This window comes from Lipophrys pholis (assembly GCF_963383615.2).
Source record: "Lipophrys pholis genome assembly, chromosome: 14".
Lineage (NCBI taxonomy): Eukaryota > Metazoa > Chordata > Actinopteri > Blenniiformes > Blenniidae > Lipophrys > Lipophrys pholis.
Window position 1 is genome coordinate 19,646,996 of NC_137633.1, and position 17,615 is coordinate 19,664,610.

A 17,615-nucleotide genomic window follows, 5' to 3' on the forward strand; every position below is an offset into this window, starting at 1 on the left:
TTAAAGAGACCCTCACTGTTGTTTGGACAGCTATCAAGTGCAGTTTCCCCCCTTCTGGTGAACTGAGCACATGCAAGTGTGAATGGCACAGAATATCAACATGGAAGCTTGTGTTTAATTATTTATTAAAATAATTATAAATCATTTATCATCATCAATAAGCACCAAGCAAATAATTCCCCCCCTCACTTTGTCTGAAGCTTGCAGTGCAGGAGAGAAATGGAAGCGAGGCTCATAACACACAGGCGTGCACACGATCTATTCCTCCCACATACAGTACAGTAAGTGGTTTGACACAGGGAGGGTTAATACACACCAACACACACGCAGAAAAACACACCGAAGACATGGAGGCAGTTCCAGATTATGTTTTGACAGAAGGGAGCTGACAACTTTAATCTTATGCAAATCTTCCACCAGTTTAGCAAGTGTTCACACATCATTTCTTCAATATTCAGTTCAAAGCATATCAGTCATTGCTGCTCAATTTAAAGTCTGTAGATGAGGAGTGTTGATAGTAGCACCCAAACCAAATGAAGAAAAAAAAAATAAAATGAAATGTGTACATCAAACAACCACACTGGATATTTGAAGAAACAGGCAGTACAAATATGAATGGGAATGAACTCCGAGTACATGTCATGGGACATGTATCCTAATCTATCCTGTGCAACATGAGCATCTCAGAGGGTAGGTGTGTGTGTGTGTGTGTGATGAAACATTCAGACAGATAAATCTATTTTTCAGATACGACATCTTCTCTTCAGAACTGAAAAAGTTCCACGTTAGGAGCAAAGGGAGGATCACCCTTTATCTAAGAAGCTACAATCGACAAATGAACCTTTCCCCCCCCCCCTTGTTTTTAAGCAATAAAATACGAGCAGAAGTCTAAAAGGCATCGCCTTGTGCTTTGTATTGCATCCAAATTAAATGGACCGGTTACTCGCTGACTCAAAACCAGTAATGATGCAAGACGAGTTAAAGCTCTTAGTCACAAAAATGTAGCTCGACATGTTCTTGTTGACATATTTGAATGTTAATATTTCTGCTCGACGCCGAACCCGCAAAACAAAAAAGAGAGAATAAGGTGGTTTGTATAGTGTCACTACAAAGTATATAAATATCAATACAGTTATGTGGAACAAAAAGAAAATGTACAACGGCGGTGTTGAGAGCTTCTTCTTCCCGTCAGGTTGTAAATACAGAATGTGAGATGTAACAATTATGTGGACACACACAAAAAAAAAAAAAAAGCAAGGTAGTACATGTAAATACTGAGCTGACCATTAAAAATAAAGAAACATGAAATACATACATGAGTACACTAAAATGCCGCTTGATAAAAGAAAAAGTGAGGTTCACTCAGAGGAAGTCCTCTGAACAAGTAAAAGGCCATGGATTTCTCAGACTCATGCAAGCCAAGAATGCTAATTTTTTTTTCTTATTTTATACATAAATAATCTTCAAACATTTCAGATGTACACTTCTCTAACATAGTTCTATGTCTTCATACAACCACAAAGTACAAGATAAAATATAAACACCAGCACAGACACAGTGACCTGAATGATTCTTTTTTTTTTTCTTTTTTCTTTTGGCACACCAGATATCCACCATCGACTGTAGTGGATTTCAAAACGTCACCGCCTCGGATATCCGGCTTTTGGCCATGGTAAGCAACAGCCTATAACAGCTGAAAAAAAGGCTTAGTGCAAAAAACTAAAACGCTGCAATACATGCATGCAATGGAACCTGCAGTAATACCTGCACAGATAGAAAATATCTTTCTGCCATTACACGTACAACATCTGAGAAACTCAATAATAAGAGGTGCTGGAAATGAATCACGCCAACCCACCAGCATTCGACTATCTAATATTCTTTGAATGATACATCTTTTCTTTTTCTTTTTTTATATATTTTTTGATTGTAGAAAAATAGCTCAACAGCCTCATTGAAACGCAAAATCGGGGGATTCTTGCGTTCGTAAGAATCAGGATATTCACTCGCTGTGAATAAATAAGAGTGGAAACGCAGGTTTTCACACTCAGTCAAGTAACTCAACGTGTTCTGGCTGCTCCACAAAGGCCACATGAACTCTAAAATCCCACATCTGCGCAACGTCCTACGGACTTTCTAATCATTTCCTCTCACAGGCACAAGACAGAACCATCAGAGTGGCGGAGGTAGGCTGTGGCGGTGGCGGCGAGGCCGCCAGCCGGGGCGAGCCAGTGGTTCTCTCTGGTGCTCTGAGGGAGGAAATCCCACCCCGTTAAAGTTCTCCGGGCTTCTGGTTGCAGCCGGCGCAAACGCGCACGGGGTGGTCCCAGCCGCGCGACGGGACCGGGCGGCGCTCGGGGGAACATTCGTCGCACACCCCCTGGCCACAGGCGCGGCAGTGGTGCTTGGACAGCTTGGCAGTGAACTCGCGCTGGCAGTTGTGGCAGGACAGGATGTCCTGGTCAGGCACCCAGTAGGCGGGACGAGCCGCGTCTTTCACCAGACCTGGAGGGGAAGACGGACGCGGGATCAATACACACAATCCATACTGTCCGCACCCATCCGCTAGAACATGATGTCCACTGACAGGTGGAGTGAATAATTAAAGATCAGAAGTGCAGCTGTCCATTTCTATTTCTGGTACAACCAAAAAGAAAAGGGAAAAAAAAATAATAAAAAAAATGCCTGTGTCATGTTAGCAAGTAAAGGACGAAACGTTCCCCGCTAGAACACAGAGTTTCGTTCTCTCTCCCAGAGCAGCTTGTTCTAGACACGTCACTTTTTTCTCCTTGAGGTGACTGATCACTATTGTGTGAACGGTCAGAAATATGGAATGAGTGTGGTGGATGGAGATAAGTGATGTCAGTGTGGAGGAAGGGGGGGGGAGCTCTGTGAGGACTTCCCAAGACTGCTGCACTTCTCCTGTTCTTGTTCTTTGTATGTATTTGAGTCACAGGTGACTGTCCATGGCTTTATAAACGACATTACAGAAAGTTGTGACGTTCATCTGCTTTTAAAATCCAGGAAATTGAACGTTTCCATATCAGGACATTGTTGAGCATATTTGAGGACATCTTCAAGAATTGTAGAATTCTTGACACATTCTGGAACTCTCACACGTTCTGGAAGTCTCATACCAAATTCAGAAACTTCAGACATCCTAAAGCTCTCACACAATTCTGAAATGAAACATTTTCTAGATTAGAACTCTCACACATTCTTGAATCATCCGTGTGAGTTTGAAAGAAACATAAGGAAATGTGTGAGTAATCAAATATTGTCGCACATGAAAGGGTGAAGCCTAATATCAGTAATCATGTCTTTCTGATCTGCAGTATAGTGCTAATCATCTCCTTATCATGACGGGTGTTAGTGGGTGGGAGGTAACAGGCAGCAAGGGAACATTTTGTCCTCAAAGTTGACGTGTTAGAATCAGTAGAATAGGAAAACTCGACGAGATCAGAGCAGCTCCGAAACTGCAGCTCTTGTTGGAGTGTTCCAGGTTCGTCGTGGTCACTATCTACCCAGCAGTGGTCCAACGAGGGAAAGTGGTGAAGCAGGGAGAGAGAGGGTCCGATCCGTAGTGCCTTTATACCATCAGGCAGGTGGTCATAATGTTATGGCTGACAGTGTAGATGAAACACTCGCATTGTCAACATGACACCGCAGTAAGGGACTACTTTGAAATTTGTTTTGCAAAGAGACTGAAAGCATGTCGAGCAAGCAGCCCGGCCCTGTTTGACACTCTGATATCAACTAAATGTTGCAGCTCCAAACACGTCAGATATAAAGTGAAATGCAAGTTGTCTAATAGAAGTGAAGACCTCAACATTTTATGGCTAGAAATACACATTATCTTTTGGAAGTTTCTTCCTTGTAGGACGAGTAGATCCAGGCTGGAGAGCTTTTGGATACTGTACGAGTACAGTACAGAGCCTAAATGTGCTCGCGTTCAGCTCGCTTACTTTCCACGTGGATGTGAAGTTAAATGAAGACCTCGGTTCGGGTTACATTGGAAACACGGACACAGAATTGGGACGTTAGTGGGCTAATTATGTTGTGATTGGAGCAGATGCTGCTGTGTGATATTTTTGGGCTGGTCATAAATATGGAGGTGTTTTCAGCAGGATATCAGGTTATCAAAACCACATTTATCAATGCCCTTCACCAGTAAATATAGACAACCTGACGGCGCTCTGTATTGGAAATATATATATACGGACTGAAATTATCATCTTAGGTTGGATTAAACGAGAGGTTTTTACATTCTGATTAAGAATGTAAGTAATGAAGGAGTGAGGGAGGGAATGTGTTTTATGATAACAGGTAATTGTGAATCAGATATTTACTGTGTGTACTCTGTGTATTTCTGCTTGTCTGATGTATCTTGCTGTGGTATGTACTGTTGTTTCCTCTTTCACCCTCTGAAAAGCCCTTCCAGGGACGAGAGTTGCAAATTAGTGTCGAGCTACATACTCTATTTGCAAAAACATCCGATTTTATCTATGTATATTGCACTGTCCCTCATAAAAAAAAAAAATAAAAAAAAAAAAGATTGAACGTTGAATGCTGACTTTTAATGCCTTATACTGTGGATGTGTTTGAGCTGGAATGACTCACTACAACCTCTTGTGGTACAAAGTGGTATTACAATAAAATAGAGGACGCTGTAGAACAATATAAATATAATTCATATTTTAGTGGAACAAATGAATTACCCATATTGGTATAACTATAAAAATTTTGAATTCTAATGTTTGGGCTACTTTGGTACAACTCGCTGTACAATCCACTTTTCTACTTTTGAATAGGGATGTCCCGATCAGATCGGTAGATACCGGATCGGGGCCGATATTGGTGATTTGTGAGTGATCGGGAATCGACAAATCCAGCCGATCACTCCGCCACTTCTAAAAAAACAACCAAAAAACAACTTTTTCACATCAGCTGCCGCAAAGCAAGCCCCGTTTGCGACCTGCTGTAAGCTGCCGTTAGCAGCCTGAAGCCATTGAGTGGATAAAATGTCAGCAGTCTGGACCTATTTTAAGGTTGACAACGAAACTAGTCCAACGGCCAGTTGTACTATTTGCTTCGTCCACATTCCTAAGAGGTGGGAGCACCAGAGCTTTGTTTAACACAACTAATTTGATAAGACATCTAAAAAGTAAACATGCGGCGGAGTACGCTCAGGGGCCGTCCACACCAGGAAACCGGTTAACCTAAACAAGCTGCTGTTGGCCTATCATCCACATGAGGCGGTGTTTTAGGAGGCCGAAGACGGGGTTTTTTTTCAACACGGGTCCCAGAGTGGGTAAATTCTCAAACCCCTGCAAAGACGATCATCCGTGGAAAAAAAGATGACGTAATCGCCCCCCCTCCTCCCCCCAGCACGGTCCGCAACGTCACCTAATAACCTCAACAATCACGGACTACAAGCTCCGGTCGAGCTGCAGAAGCTAGAAGCAGGCGGAGCGGGGCCATAGACCTATAAAACTAGAGTTGTATATAGTGGTTTATGTCTTTTTGTGCAGGAGTCTACTTCTAAATTTCTATGTGGTCTGTCTTCACCTGCGTTTTTGTTGTGTTTGGTGAGTCACAGCGCCCCTAAAAGGCCTGGCATGTGTACTACATGCCCCGAAGCCTCATGTCGAGCCGTGTTCATAGTGAGGTGTGGACGGTTTTTTGGGAGAAGGCCAGGGAGAAAAAAGATCGTATTCTGAATAAGTTTTTGAGAGAACTATGTTCAGACTACTTTTGACAAACAGGTTTTACCACTTTGAAGTGGAATTAAGTGTTTATAATTCACAGTGAAATGTAAATGTTTTGTGACAATTCAGGTCAAACCTCTCATACTGCTTTAAGTTAAACTGAAATTGAATACACAAAGAAGTTACATAGTAGCCTAAGAGCATTTATGTTTAAGATCTATTTATTTTTATTATTGTATTTGCACTTTTTTAGGACTTATTTTCAACCCAACCAGCCAAAGACACTTTGAAGTGGAATTGGGTTCTTCTGATTGGCTTTACTGAATACTGTTCATGTTGTAGTTTTTTTTTTTATAGTTTATATGTTAGTCAAACTGATTCACTGGGTGTCATTTAAAAAAAAAAAAAATGTATTTGCCACAAAATCTTGGTGAAGTTGTTTAAGTTAACATAAATAAGAGATACAAGACTGCAGAGTGTAATTGGGTTTTTTGTTATGACTGAATAAAGTTTAAGTTCTTATGTCATTCTGAGAAGAATTTTGATTCAATAAGTGAGTTTTACAATAATTTCTAGCTAAACAAAGCTTCTGCCAATAGTGCTTTTAGCTTCAGACATCTTAGTTGCTCCAAAAATAGACTATTGAGTATCTTTGCAATAGCAATGTAAGCATCAGATCGGGAAAGTATCGGTATCGGCCGATACTCAATTCGGAAAAATCCGAATCCCTACTTTTGAATATCCATTTCAAAGTCTTAAAACACCAACAATCTGAGGCCCTGTTCACACAATAGCGTTTCACATGAAAACGCAACACTTTTGTAGCGCATTGCATGCTCATTGAAATGGTAATGGTGCTTGGAGCCACTGAAAATGGCTTCCAAGGTGAAACTTTCTTCAAACACTACGTAGTCAATAGTTCTTCTGCACATGTGCGAGTGGCTGGACAATAACGACAATGTCTCCTCCGGAGTGTCATGACTCCCAGTCCATATTCTCCTGGGACTTGTGTAGTTTTATAGCTGACAGACACCGTAATAACAATACAACTTGGGCGTCTATCCATACGAATGTCCGTGTACTCCCATTGTTAATGCTTATAAGTGTATTGTTCTCTATGCACGTGTGTGGTTTCATTACAAAAACAAACAGCACCCACTTGTGGACCAGCATGGAAATGAAAGCGTTAATGCACATAGTTTTCATAACGCTGCTGTGTAAACGCAAAACTTTTCAGAAAAGGAAAGGCGAAAACGATGAGTTTTCACTTGAAACGTTGTCATGTGAATGGGGTCTAAGACATTATTTTAAAATATTCTTATTAAACTGAAATGTCATGGTTAAAATGCTTGGAGTAGTTCTTATTAGAGTATTTTCAAGAACAATACATTAACCTGTAATTGTGTATAATGTAACCAATGGTACAGTAGTTAAGTATTTTCATCTCTTGATAGTTGCCATTTTACCAGAGAAAAAAAAAATGCATCTGAACATGTTAAAACTGGGAAAGTGGGAGTTTTCAGACAAGAGGAGCCCCTTATATAGAATTCAAGCAAAGTAAAGGAAAACCCTACATGAAGGTGTTGATACTGTGATCCCAGTACTCTTAGTTTCTGCGGCCATTGTGTGTGAGAAGCTGGAGGTTACAGCCAAATGATTTGATCGCTCAGCACACAACATCTGTGGCTTCTGCTTGAATTTCAGTAAGTTAAGAGAGACATATGAACTTTTATAACTAGGCCATGAGGGCTAGACACCATATGGTTTACATCTTTGAGGGTACCAACTGCAAACGAGACCCTCCCTACTTCTAACAATGTGTCTCCGCCACCAGAGGGCGTTGTAGCCACACACAGACACATTTCTGAGGTCAGTTATTGGTGTTACATAACAATCCTTTTTAGGAGCACTCACCAAGTGGTATGTCAATAGCAGTGACCACCACTCCAAATGTGTTAGTGACTGCTTCTCCAACCTTCCTCGCCAGAGTCCCTCCTTCCTCCTCCTCCAGCTCCGCCTCGAGTATTTCTGCCCAAGGAAAACACATCTTTGCTAAATTACCTGTAATTTAATGTAGTTGCACTGTTGTGGCAACATAACAGGAAAACAAGAAAGGCTGAGGGAGAGGGAGCACCTGCATACGAAGCTCGCTGCTCATAACAGACGTCACAGACTCTGACGGGGGCGAGACCCCAGCCTCTCTCGGGGACGGGCGCAGCTTTGGAGGAGCAGCCGTCACAGAAACCCTCCCCGCAGGCACGGCAGTGATGCTTGGTGTCGTTATCCTGGAAGACTGCGTGACACTTATGGCATACCTTGAGCGGGAGGAAAAACAATAACAGCACATGTTGTTATTGACCGAGAGCGGGGCGGGAGAGGAGGCAGGGCGAGTGCGTACAAGTGCACACACAGGGCGGTTGTGTAACATGCGAGACGGACAGTAAACATCCCTGTGGATTTGAAAGTGTTGACTTGGCCGGCAGAGGGTGGGGCTGTGTGTGTCACTCACCAAGATGAGGGAGTTGGGTTTCCAGTAGGCCGGAGCGATCTGATCTGTCAGCCAAGAGGTGACAGCCTTGGCAGGTTTGACACTGAGCTCCGACACAGACTGGGCCACTAGGTTGACTCCATCCAGCAGCCGCTGTGCAGCATTGCTGTTGTCCTTAAGAAAGCCATCGGACTAGAGAAAACGCAGAGGTGACAAAATTGTTATCGTCAACATCAATTCTCGGCCTTAGACGTCTATCAGCTGCCACGGACATGAATTCCACTCACCCCTGGCCAAACGTGCTGGATCTCTGTGCGTACAACTGTGTCCACAGGGTCCTGGTTCCCATACCAGTACTGACGGCTACGATAGATCACTCCACAGTTGGGACATTCGATAACATACCTGAAACATCCATTTAACGTAAAGCAGGTATCACACCTCTGATGTTTTATTGGCTGTGACACACACACACACGTTAGAGTGGATGGAAAAACTGGGTTTCATGTCAGTGTCTGGGACATCGGCGCTAAAATTAGGCCACGTAAAGGTAACATAAGTCTAACCCAAGTCTAGTTACGAGAGACGTGCAGGTCAGTCCTCCACTAAGCGACTCACCCAGACCAGGCGTATTTGGCGAGACCCAGCCAGGGAGAGTCTGAGGAGGCCGAGGTCTTCGGGACCACTACCACTTCCTTTCCTCCTTCATAGCAAGCCTGTGGTGACACATTGCACATGTTCAACTTCACGTCGTCACGGAATGAAACAGCAATGATTGATGTATTCACGGCAAATGAAACTCTTTGTTGGATACATTCCTGGTGGTGGTATGTGTACATGTGAAGTGTGTATATGTCAAAATGTACGATGCATATACATAAGTATGGTATGTTGTAAAGGTCAGGTTGTTGTGTATATGTTTAATTATATGTAAATGCATATGTAAAAATGTCTTTGTTGTGTATAAATGTAAAAAAACGTTACAAATGTCAGTTTATTGTGTGAATATATCTAGAAAGATGTTATAAATATGTCTTTGCTGTTTTGTATATGTACAAGTGTTGTGGAAATACATTGAAAGTGTCTTATTGTTGTGTATATACATACATTTATATATATATATATGGTAAAACACCTGTCTAAATATGTCTTTGTTCTGTGTATACATTTAAACATATATACACAACAAAGAAATATTTACATGTATTGTAAATATGTCTGTGTTTAAATGTGTTAGAAGTCACTGTGTTGTGTGTATGTTTGAGTAGGTTATATTGTAAATATATCATGTTGTGTATATATATTTGAATATGTTATGTCAGAAATATCCCATTGTATATATATATTGTGTATAAATAACTATTTTATACACTGGAGTGAGAGTTTTCTTCCACTGTATTTCAGTGTGAATTGACAGTAAGTTTCTGCAGGAGTCCCATCAGATCAATCAAACGCATTCAATGCGATAATTACACCGTCGCTGTGCAAAGAGAGAATTCCGAGGTAAAAGCCGACGCCGTGCTTACCTTACAGGTGTAAATGCGGTTATCATACTGAGCAGAGTAACGACAGCGGTGCTTGGCCTCGTGGCACGCTCCCTCTCCTAAGTGGTTCATGCTGTTCTTGCAGCCGGATCTGAAGTCAGTGCCATGAGTCAGAATGTGAAATAACAGTAATTGACTGTGGGAGTAATAAGATTGGACACCAAAAAAAAAAAAAAAAAAAAAGAAGAAGAAGAAGGGAAGTACTGACCTACAGCTGAGGCACAGACTGGAGCAGGTGAAGTACTCATCTGGAAAGAAGCAGCTGTGAGCCACCAGCTCACCTGTGATTTCCCCGTTGAAGCGCTCACTCAGTGCCTGCAGGGAAATCAACAGTCGGCAGATAGTGTGAGGAGACGCCGACAATTAAAACTGTGGTTAGACAAATTAGTCCTTACAGACATATTAACATAAAAGGAGTTTAATGATTGAGGTAGGGTTTTTTTATTTTAACTAACCACATTATGACCTTGAGCCAGAAAAGGAAAGTGAAATCGTCGACTCATGCAAACAGGTTGAGCTATTCGTTTGGATGCAATTTGCATTGTTATACATTTAGATTTTAAATGAGGGTTTCGAACTTAAAATGACGTGACTTATCGGGGGGGGGGGGGATGAACAGCTGAAGCTTCAAGTTGAGCACAAACGTGAAAGTAGTAAAATGATATGGATGTAGAGAACCACGTCACTTCATCCGTACAATCGACGCTGTGACAGTGAGTCACTGAAACAACTAGAATGGGCACTCGGTAGAGCGCATACCTTCGCCAACGCCACATTTGTCACCGTGGAAACCAAGGGATTAGAAGGTTATTTGATTCACCCCACCACTCCTTCCACCACTTGTCACGGCCGTTTGAATTGCTTCATGTTACAATGTTCAGGTTAAATGACGTTCTGTTGGTTCACATTCTTCTGTGCTACTTGTTAGAGTGAGTTGGCACGTGATTGGCTGAAGGTGGGGAAGGAGGGCGGGGAGCGGAGTTAGCAGTGTGCGGGCAGACGGCTAACGGCAGCTTGAGCCCCGACTGGCTAAATAAATAGTGAATGAATAAAATAAATAAAAACACACGGACATTTCAAGTTAAAACGCACCGTTTCAGAAAAGGTTCACGTTTACACGGAAACATTGTCCATTTACACGGGAATGGCAGAAATGCTGAAAACAATGTAGTTTTCACGTAGGGCCATTAATTGGTGCCGTTGTTTGTTTTTGTAACGAAACCTCCACCGCGGCCAACTTGGATTGTTATTACAGGCGACTCAACGACAAAACTACCGAGTCCCGGGAGAATATGGACAGGAAGTCATGCATGACACTCTGGAGGCCGCCATTGTTGTTATTATGTTACAACAATAGTCAGAGCGTTGTCAAGAAGTTCCACCTTGGAAGCCGTTCTCAAAGAGTCGTGTCTTCAGTGGCTCGGAGCACTGCGGTCATGTAAACTGACGCCCAAAATGCGAAGAAGCTTTGAGTGTTCACTTGAAATCATCATGTTAACGGGCCCTTAGATATCTCTGCCATAGAAGAAAGCTTCCAAATGCAAGGCTTATAGAAGTCTTTTTTTGACATTTCACTGTATTTTGCACCAGAAAGCATCTGGTTTAGTGAAAATATCATTATATTCATCTTGTATATTCCACAACAACCGCCACAACTAAGAATAACTTTAAAGCTTCAATGTAAAAGTTATTATGACAGTATTCTACCGGTTCGGCACACTCGAGATGAAACTCGGCTGCACGTGGCCACTAAACTCTAATGAGTTTAACACCCCGATCCTAAATAGATCCAAGTTTGCACTCATGAAACCCTTTAGTCCCACTTCACGCCGTTCTACCTGCAGGGCTTTGAAGATGACCACGGGGGTGCGAGGGGAGCGGGTGGCGTTGTTATCCAGGAGCAGCTCCAGTTTCTTCTGCAGACCACGGAAGTCGGTGGGGGGGCTGAGCGTCTGCGTGCCCCAGTACTGGACGGAGCTGAAGGCCTCGGGGAAGCGGGAAAGCTTCCTGAAGCGCTCCGACAGCAGACGATCGACAGACTCGGAGGATTTATCTGCGAGGTGAGAGGAGATGAAGCAGTTAATAAGTGGGACCTGGAGGTCGCTCTAACCAGGAGGTAAACATACTTATTTACTCGGACTGTGTTTCATTTCAGGAAACCCACGACACAGTATGTACACTGCACATTCAAAACAGCCATGTATGTTAGTTACAACAACAAATCATACAACTGAGTGCAAATAGATGGCAAGAACATCCAAAGCATGAAAAACGGAGACGTTTGAGTTTAGTACGATTTCAGGAGAGCAGCAGCTCCTCCGTCTCTTCTTTCGTTCTACTTTTTGAGTTCTGCCCGGGTGTCTGATGCAGTGGTGAACTGTGCACACACTCGGTGGTTTCCAGAGTTCCAGAGTTCAAGCTGTTATTTCCACAACACAATCGTTTTAGTTTTTATGGAGGCACAAACGACCGTGTTGCTGTTGGATGGATTCTCTGGCTTTGTGATGCTTTTTTTATTTTTTTTTTTTGTTGACAAATGTTTTTTCTTGAGTGTTTGCTTTGTTTGGTTTTTTTTTACTCTTCTGATACTTTGTCACCACATGAATTTCTGAGCTGTTTCACCCTGTTGTTGTGAGTGTTTAACCTACAGCCCCGGGGTTTCCAGACGGTCCATTCTACCGTAGACGTCACAAATTAAAAAAACACAAAGTCGACGTTTCCCCAAAAAAGTGATTGCAGGTTTGAATTTCCTGACTGCAAATCACATGGTTTGAGTTACAGCAGTGTACATAAGCCAAGACTGAAATGTGAAACCCGAGCAGATCAGTGAGGCTGCCCGGAGAGTAGCATCAACACCGAACTGCGAGAGAGAACTTATGAAAACATGCACCGCGCAGAAATACTGTGATCTGACAAGTGACTTTTCAATATTTGCCTGAAGATTCTGTAGATTTACAAGAAGAACAAAGTGGGCGGCATTCTTTTTGGATATTTCACAGTATTTAACAGCAGCTACAAAGCACATACAACTTTGAAATTGGAGTTAATCTAATCCATAAATGTCAGTTTGTTCAGGTTATGTAAAAAAAATAAAAATCTATTTAATAGTTACTCCTGCTGGGGCAGACGTTATCAGACCTTCAACTGGAAACAATCGCCTACAAACTGAAGGACAAGCAGCAAATATTTGAATAGTCTGATTTTGTTTTTCTTTTGTTTGTTTTCAGTAACTGTTATATAAGCAAATATTTGCATTTATGTTCAGATGTATAAGTACACGTATTCATGTTTCATCACCACATTGTTTACGAGAGACTGGATGCTTGATACCGTTGTTTTTCACGTTTGTCTGCTGTTAAAAGAAAACCTGTTGAATGTTCATATAAACTGCAAGTAACAACACAAATATTGTTGAAAAAAAAAAACCAATCTATTTAATTCCCCATGTTTTTTGTCGGTATTAAAACCTGGTTATGCTACATTTAGTAGTTCAAATATTTGGAGCTGTGTGTTTTAATGAACATTTTATAACATTCCTTGATTTTCTGAAGTTTACACTCCGGGAGAAAAAAATGACTTGAAGGAAAATACTTTATGAATTCACTTCTAAAAGCCGTAGAATTTAAAAAAAGTCACGTATAGAAATGAAAAAGTACAAGCTACTGAGCTAGTTCACGCCCCTGCAGCTTTAAGGAATACAAAGCAGAACACATACAAATCAAATATTGCTGCAGCAGCTAAATATGGTTGTTCTTTTTGTACTTTACAAAAAAAATAAAAGTTCGGATCCTCAAAAAGTTAGTAAGTGAATTGCTCTTAAACTAGGGGTCGGCACACAAGTGGCTCTTCAGCGGCTCCCTGAAGCTTTTGGAATATATTTGTAAATAAACATTTTGCTTGCATTTTTTAATTTTTATTTCAATACCACACTGATTTCCAAAAATGGTCTAATTAAGGCAAAAAACTAAATAAATATAGTAAACAGCTAAAACAGCCACAATAGCTGGAATTGCCCCTAAACTTTTATAAAATAGCTAAAGCTACTGCCAAAACTATACTACTACTACTAATAATAATAATAGTAATAATAATAATAATAATAATAATAATAATAATGTAAATTATTAAAATTGTTAGTAAAAAATAGAAGAAAGAAAAAGAGAAAGGAGAAAAGGAAAAGAAAGGAAAAAAAGAAAAAAGAAAAGGGAGGGTGAGAAAAAGAAAAAGCTAATATGCCTAAAACTGCTCGAACCATCGCGGTGATAAATAGTTAAATCACTAAAATCGCTCATGCATAAAGTAACTGAAGGAAAATCGCTGGAAAAAAAGGAAAAACCTCTCAAAATGGCTACAAGAGCTAAAAATGTAAATATAGATTTAAATTATACTCATGACACTTTTTAATGCAACCTAAATTTTTGTTTGTAAAGTAATTTTTTTTCTTCATTTTAGAGAATTTTCATATTTTGTGGCTCCAGACAAATTTCACTTGGTGTAAAATTGTGAGCAGGGCTCTTCTGGTCCTAAAGTTTGCAGAGTCCCAGGCTACACAGACGACAAAGAGGGAAATGCTGTTGGTTAATATTTGTTATTTGCATCTCGTTTACTCAGGATGTGAAGGTTTGTGCTGGAAGCTTCTGTCAGGCGGGAGAGTTTTACCTGAACCCAGCAGCTTGGTGTGCACGGTCTCATGGAAGATGACCACAGCGGGGCCCAAGGTGGAGAGTGGAACGTCCAGGCCGCAGCGGGCGGTCGTGGCCTTCAGCTCCTTGGTGAAATGCTTCAGATAGGCGTCCGAGGCGTCGCCCAGGAACTTGAAGAGGTCGTCGTGGAGACGGTCGGCGTGGGTGCGGTAGATGATGAGGTCCGAGACGGCGAGCACCTTGAGGAGGAGGCGGGTCCTCTGGCCCTGTTTGGAACTGTTCCCCAGCAGCCCCTCCGTGTCGATGACCACCACGTTATGGACAGGGTCCAACGCCGCCCACACGCCCACCGTGCACGACTCCTGAGCAGGGGAGGTCTTGAACACCTCCCGGCCCATGAAGAAGGTGTGGTTGAGGGTGTGGGACTTCCCCTCGCCGGTGTTCCCAAAGATGGACACCACCTTCAGGAGCTGGTCGGGGCTGCAACCGAGGCTCTTCACGAATAAGGCTTCATCTTTAATCTTCAGGAGGATGCAAGTTATTGTTAGATGAATCAATCAAAATGAAATGTAAATGTCATTTAGAATGCACAGAGGACTGAAACGCAACTTCATCGCAGTTCAGCTCGTGTTCTGTGATTGGCCTATTGTGCATGTTCTCACTCTAATTTCCATAACTCACCTGCATGTCTTCATTCTCGTCCACCAAGAGGAAACTGGACACTTTATCCAGAAGTTTTGCTATCCGCACATTGATCTCCTCAGCTACTGCAACGGCAGGTTGGAGAGGTACCTGGATGGGTACCTGGACGGGTACCTGGACGGGTACCTGCGCAGGTACCTGGACCGGGCTGGCCTCTGCAGGTTTGGGCGGTGGAGGGTAAGACGTGAGCTGGTGTTTCTTCTTGCTGCCTCCACTGTGGGTGCGTTTCTGACAGTCTTGGCACAGGTTGACTTTGCAGTTCTGGCAGCGGACCACAGACCTGTGGCGCTTGCCACTGTCCCCGTTGCCTCCTTTACAGTTATCGCAGTAGGGGACGTGCCCGGGGCCTATCTGGACCCTCTCGTGGCTCCTGAGGCGCTCCTGGCTGTGGAGCTCCAGATCACAGCGGACACACTGCAGACTCCTGCACTCATTACATTCAAAGGCAGCCTCCTCAGAGCCACCACAGGAATAACTCTCTTGACATATTAGACTGGTATTGACTCCCTTTTCTGAAGATGAGCCATGGCCACTCATCGTTTCTTTCAAGGTGATCTTGGATATGAAGCAGTGCTTGTTGGGACAGCAGCAGTCAAACAATGCACAACATATAGCAACACTGGATAAATGAAATGATCACTTAAGACAACTGCATGGTAACACTGATACACTGTGTGTGGGAGTCTCAGTAGTGGCACACAACACTCTCAAACTCAGACTCGACCTTAAGTGGTCTTAAATATTGTCATTTAGTGCAATTATGGGTGGGGGAGAGACAGCCGCCTCCTTGATATCTTTTAACAGCCCCAGTTAACTTTTTCAGGCATTAAAGTTAGCATCCAGCTCAGCTATTACAAAAAATATATCGAATAACGACGCTAAAATTGGTAAACGACGAATAAATATGAAGACGTGGCGGGAGAGAAGCGAGACAATGAACTGTGAAAAATGAATGTGCAAATGTTGACGCTAACAACAGGCTAGCTAGCAGCTAACTGGAGGATTCTGGAGATAATTTAACAAACGAAACGCCAAAAACTCAGCTTAAAGCAAGCAAGTTTCGACGGATGGTTTCAACTTTTTTTTTTGGTTTCCCCCCCCCCCAAAAGAGCAGCTTTAATTAGCGAGGCAGCTTACACCAACAGTTCAGATCCGTCCAGACCAGCAGCTAGCCTCCAGCCTGTCAACTGAGCCGGAACATATCAACAAAAACAAGAACCTAGACGGCGTCAAAAGCTCCGGAATCCGCCGACGGTTTCACTTCAAACCGGGAGAGATTCCGCGGAGAAAGTCTTTAAAAAGTGTTACTGTGCCTGGAGCCTTCCGAGCCGTGTCATTGTTTTGTTCTTCAGCCCCCTCCCTGACTGATTTCTCTAGCTGCGTTATTTTGTTGCCAGGTCAGATCAGCTGATCAGATTATTTCAGTCACAGGGTCAGGGGAAGGTAAAGCCCCGGGGCATCATGGGAAATGGAGTTCTAGCTTAAGAACCCGCCATGTTTGTCGTCCGTGAGGTCCTCTCATTAAACATGCTGATAAAACATTATATTATATTATATTATATTATATTATATTATATTATATTATATTATATTATATTATATTATATTATATTATATTATATTATAATGGCAAATTCACCATATACATACATACAAATATAGGATATCTAATTAGGAGTGATAGTAACTAATTAGAAATAACTGCAACCACATCATATTTTTAATATTACTTTTATTTCTTGGTCATGTAACTTTACTAATACCTACGCACAATTTACGCCACACAATCTACTTTGCAATTTTACATTATATTCTACATATTAAACCATTATATCCCACATCATGGTTTTCCAAAGGCCATCAGGTCTGACAATGGTGCATATTTCAAAAACAAAGACCTGCAGGAGGTTACAATATGCAATATGTTTGTATTGTATTAAAATTGTTGTTTTATTCAGACTAAAGTTCAATTTAAAGTGTAATCTACTTCACTTTATTATATTATGTTATATTATAGTCAAATGTATTTGTGTGCATACAAATAATCAGTGGTCTAATAAAAATGTCTAATTAAATTTTTCTTCCAAGCACAATTTAGATCATATAATGTTGTTTAATACTGTTAAAATCAAAAGTCACTGCTGAGAGCACCAACACATTTTTATGAACATGCCTATTTTAACAGTTTTATCTACATTTTATAGTCAATAAATCTTAAGAAGGAGCATTCTTGTTTTATACCGACATTAACTAACATAACAAATTACTCACCTCTTGTAACTTCTATTTTTATCACAATTGCACAGTGTGTTGATATAATGGAAACAAATTAATATATCAATTTGATTCAATTGACAACACAAGAGAAACGCCCTTTTAACAGGAACCAGCACCAGAGGTGGAGACTTTCTGCTTTTCCTCTTGGAGTTGGTTGATAGAAGGAGAGAAAAGGAGAGGGCATAGACGGAGAGCAACAAGCACTATGAAATGTAATTTTGTTAGACTTCAGAGGAGAATTGTGCTCATAGAT

At 41.7% G+C, this 17,615-nt stretch overlaps 1 protein-coding gene across 2 annotated transcripts; it reads right to left on the minus strand.

Annotated features, from left to right (window-relative positions):
- Positions 1-379: 379 nt before the first annotated feature.
- Positions 380-16,491, minus strand: LOC308120248 (zinc finger FYVE domain-containing protein 1-like). 2 transcript variants are annotated; one of them, XM_080480747.1, is made up of 12 exons: positions 16,223-16,491; positions 15,065-15,509; positions 14,400-14,904; positions 11,579-11,793; positions 9,949-10,055; positions 9,723-9,831; positions 8,815-8,912; positions 8,484-8,601; positions 8,218-8,388; positions 7,843-8,023; positions 7,623-7,736; positions 380-2,505 (listed from the first exon to the last, which is right to left on the minus strand). In XM_080480747.1, the coding sequence occupies exons 2-12, from the start codon at positions 15,068-15,070 to the stop codon at positions 2,273-2,275; spliced, it is 1,857 nt and encodes a 618-aa protein (XP_080336873.1). In that variant the 5' UTR covers positions 15,071-15,509; positions 16,223-16,491; the 3' UTR covers positions 380-2,272. The 2 variants fall into 2 exon arrangements, with proteins under 2 accessions (XP_080336873.1, XP_080336872.1); XM_080480746.1 differs by having other exon boundaries at positions 15,065-16,490.
- Between the last annotated feature and the right edge of the window lie 1,124 nt (positions 16,492-17,615).

Coding starts and splice junctions, on each gene's coding strand:
- LOC308120248 (XM_080480746.1), bottom strand. CDS start 15,622: ATGAGTGGCCATGGCTCATCTTCAGAAAAGGGAGTCAATACCAGTCTA. Junction 10,056..11,578: donor TCATCTTCAAAGCCCTGCAG/GTAGAACGGCGT, acceptor ATTTCCCTGCAG/GCACTGAGTGAGCGCTTCAA. Junction 8,602..8,814: donor GCCAAATACGCCTGGTCTGG/GTGAGTCGCTTA, acceptor TGGATGTTTCAG/GTATGTTATCGAATGTCCCA.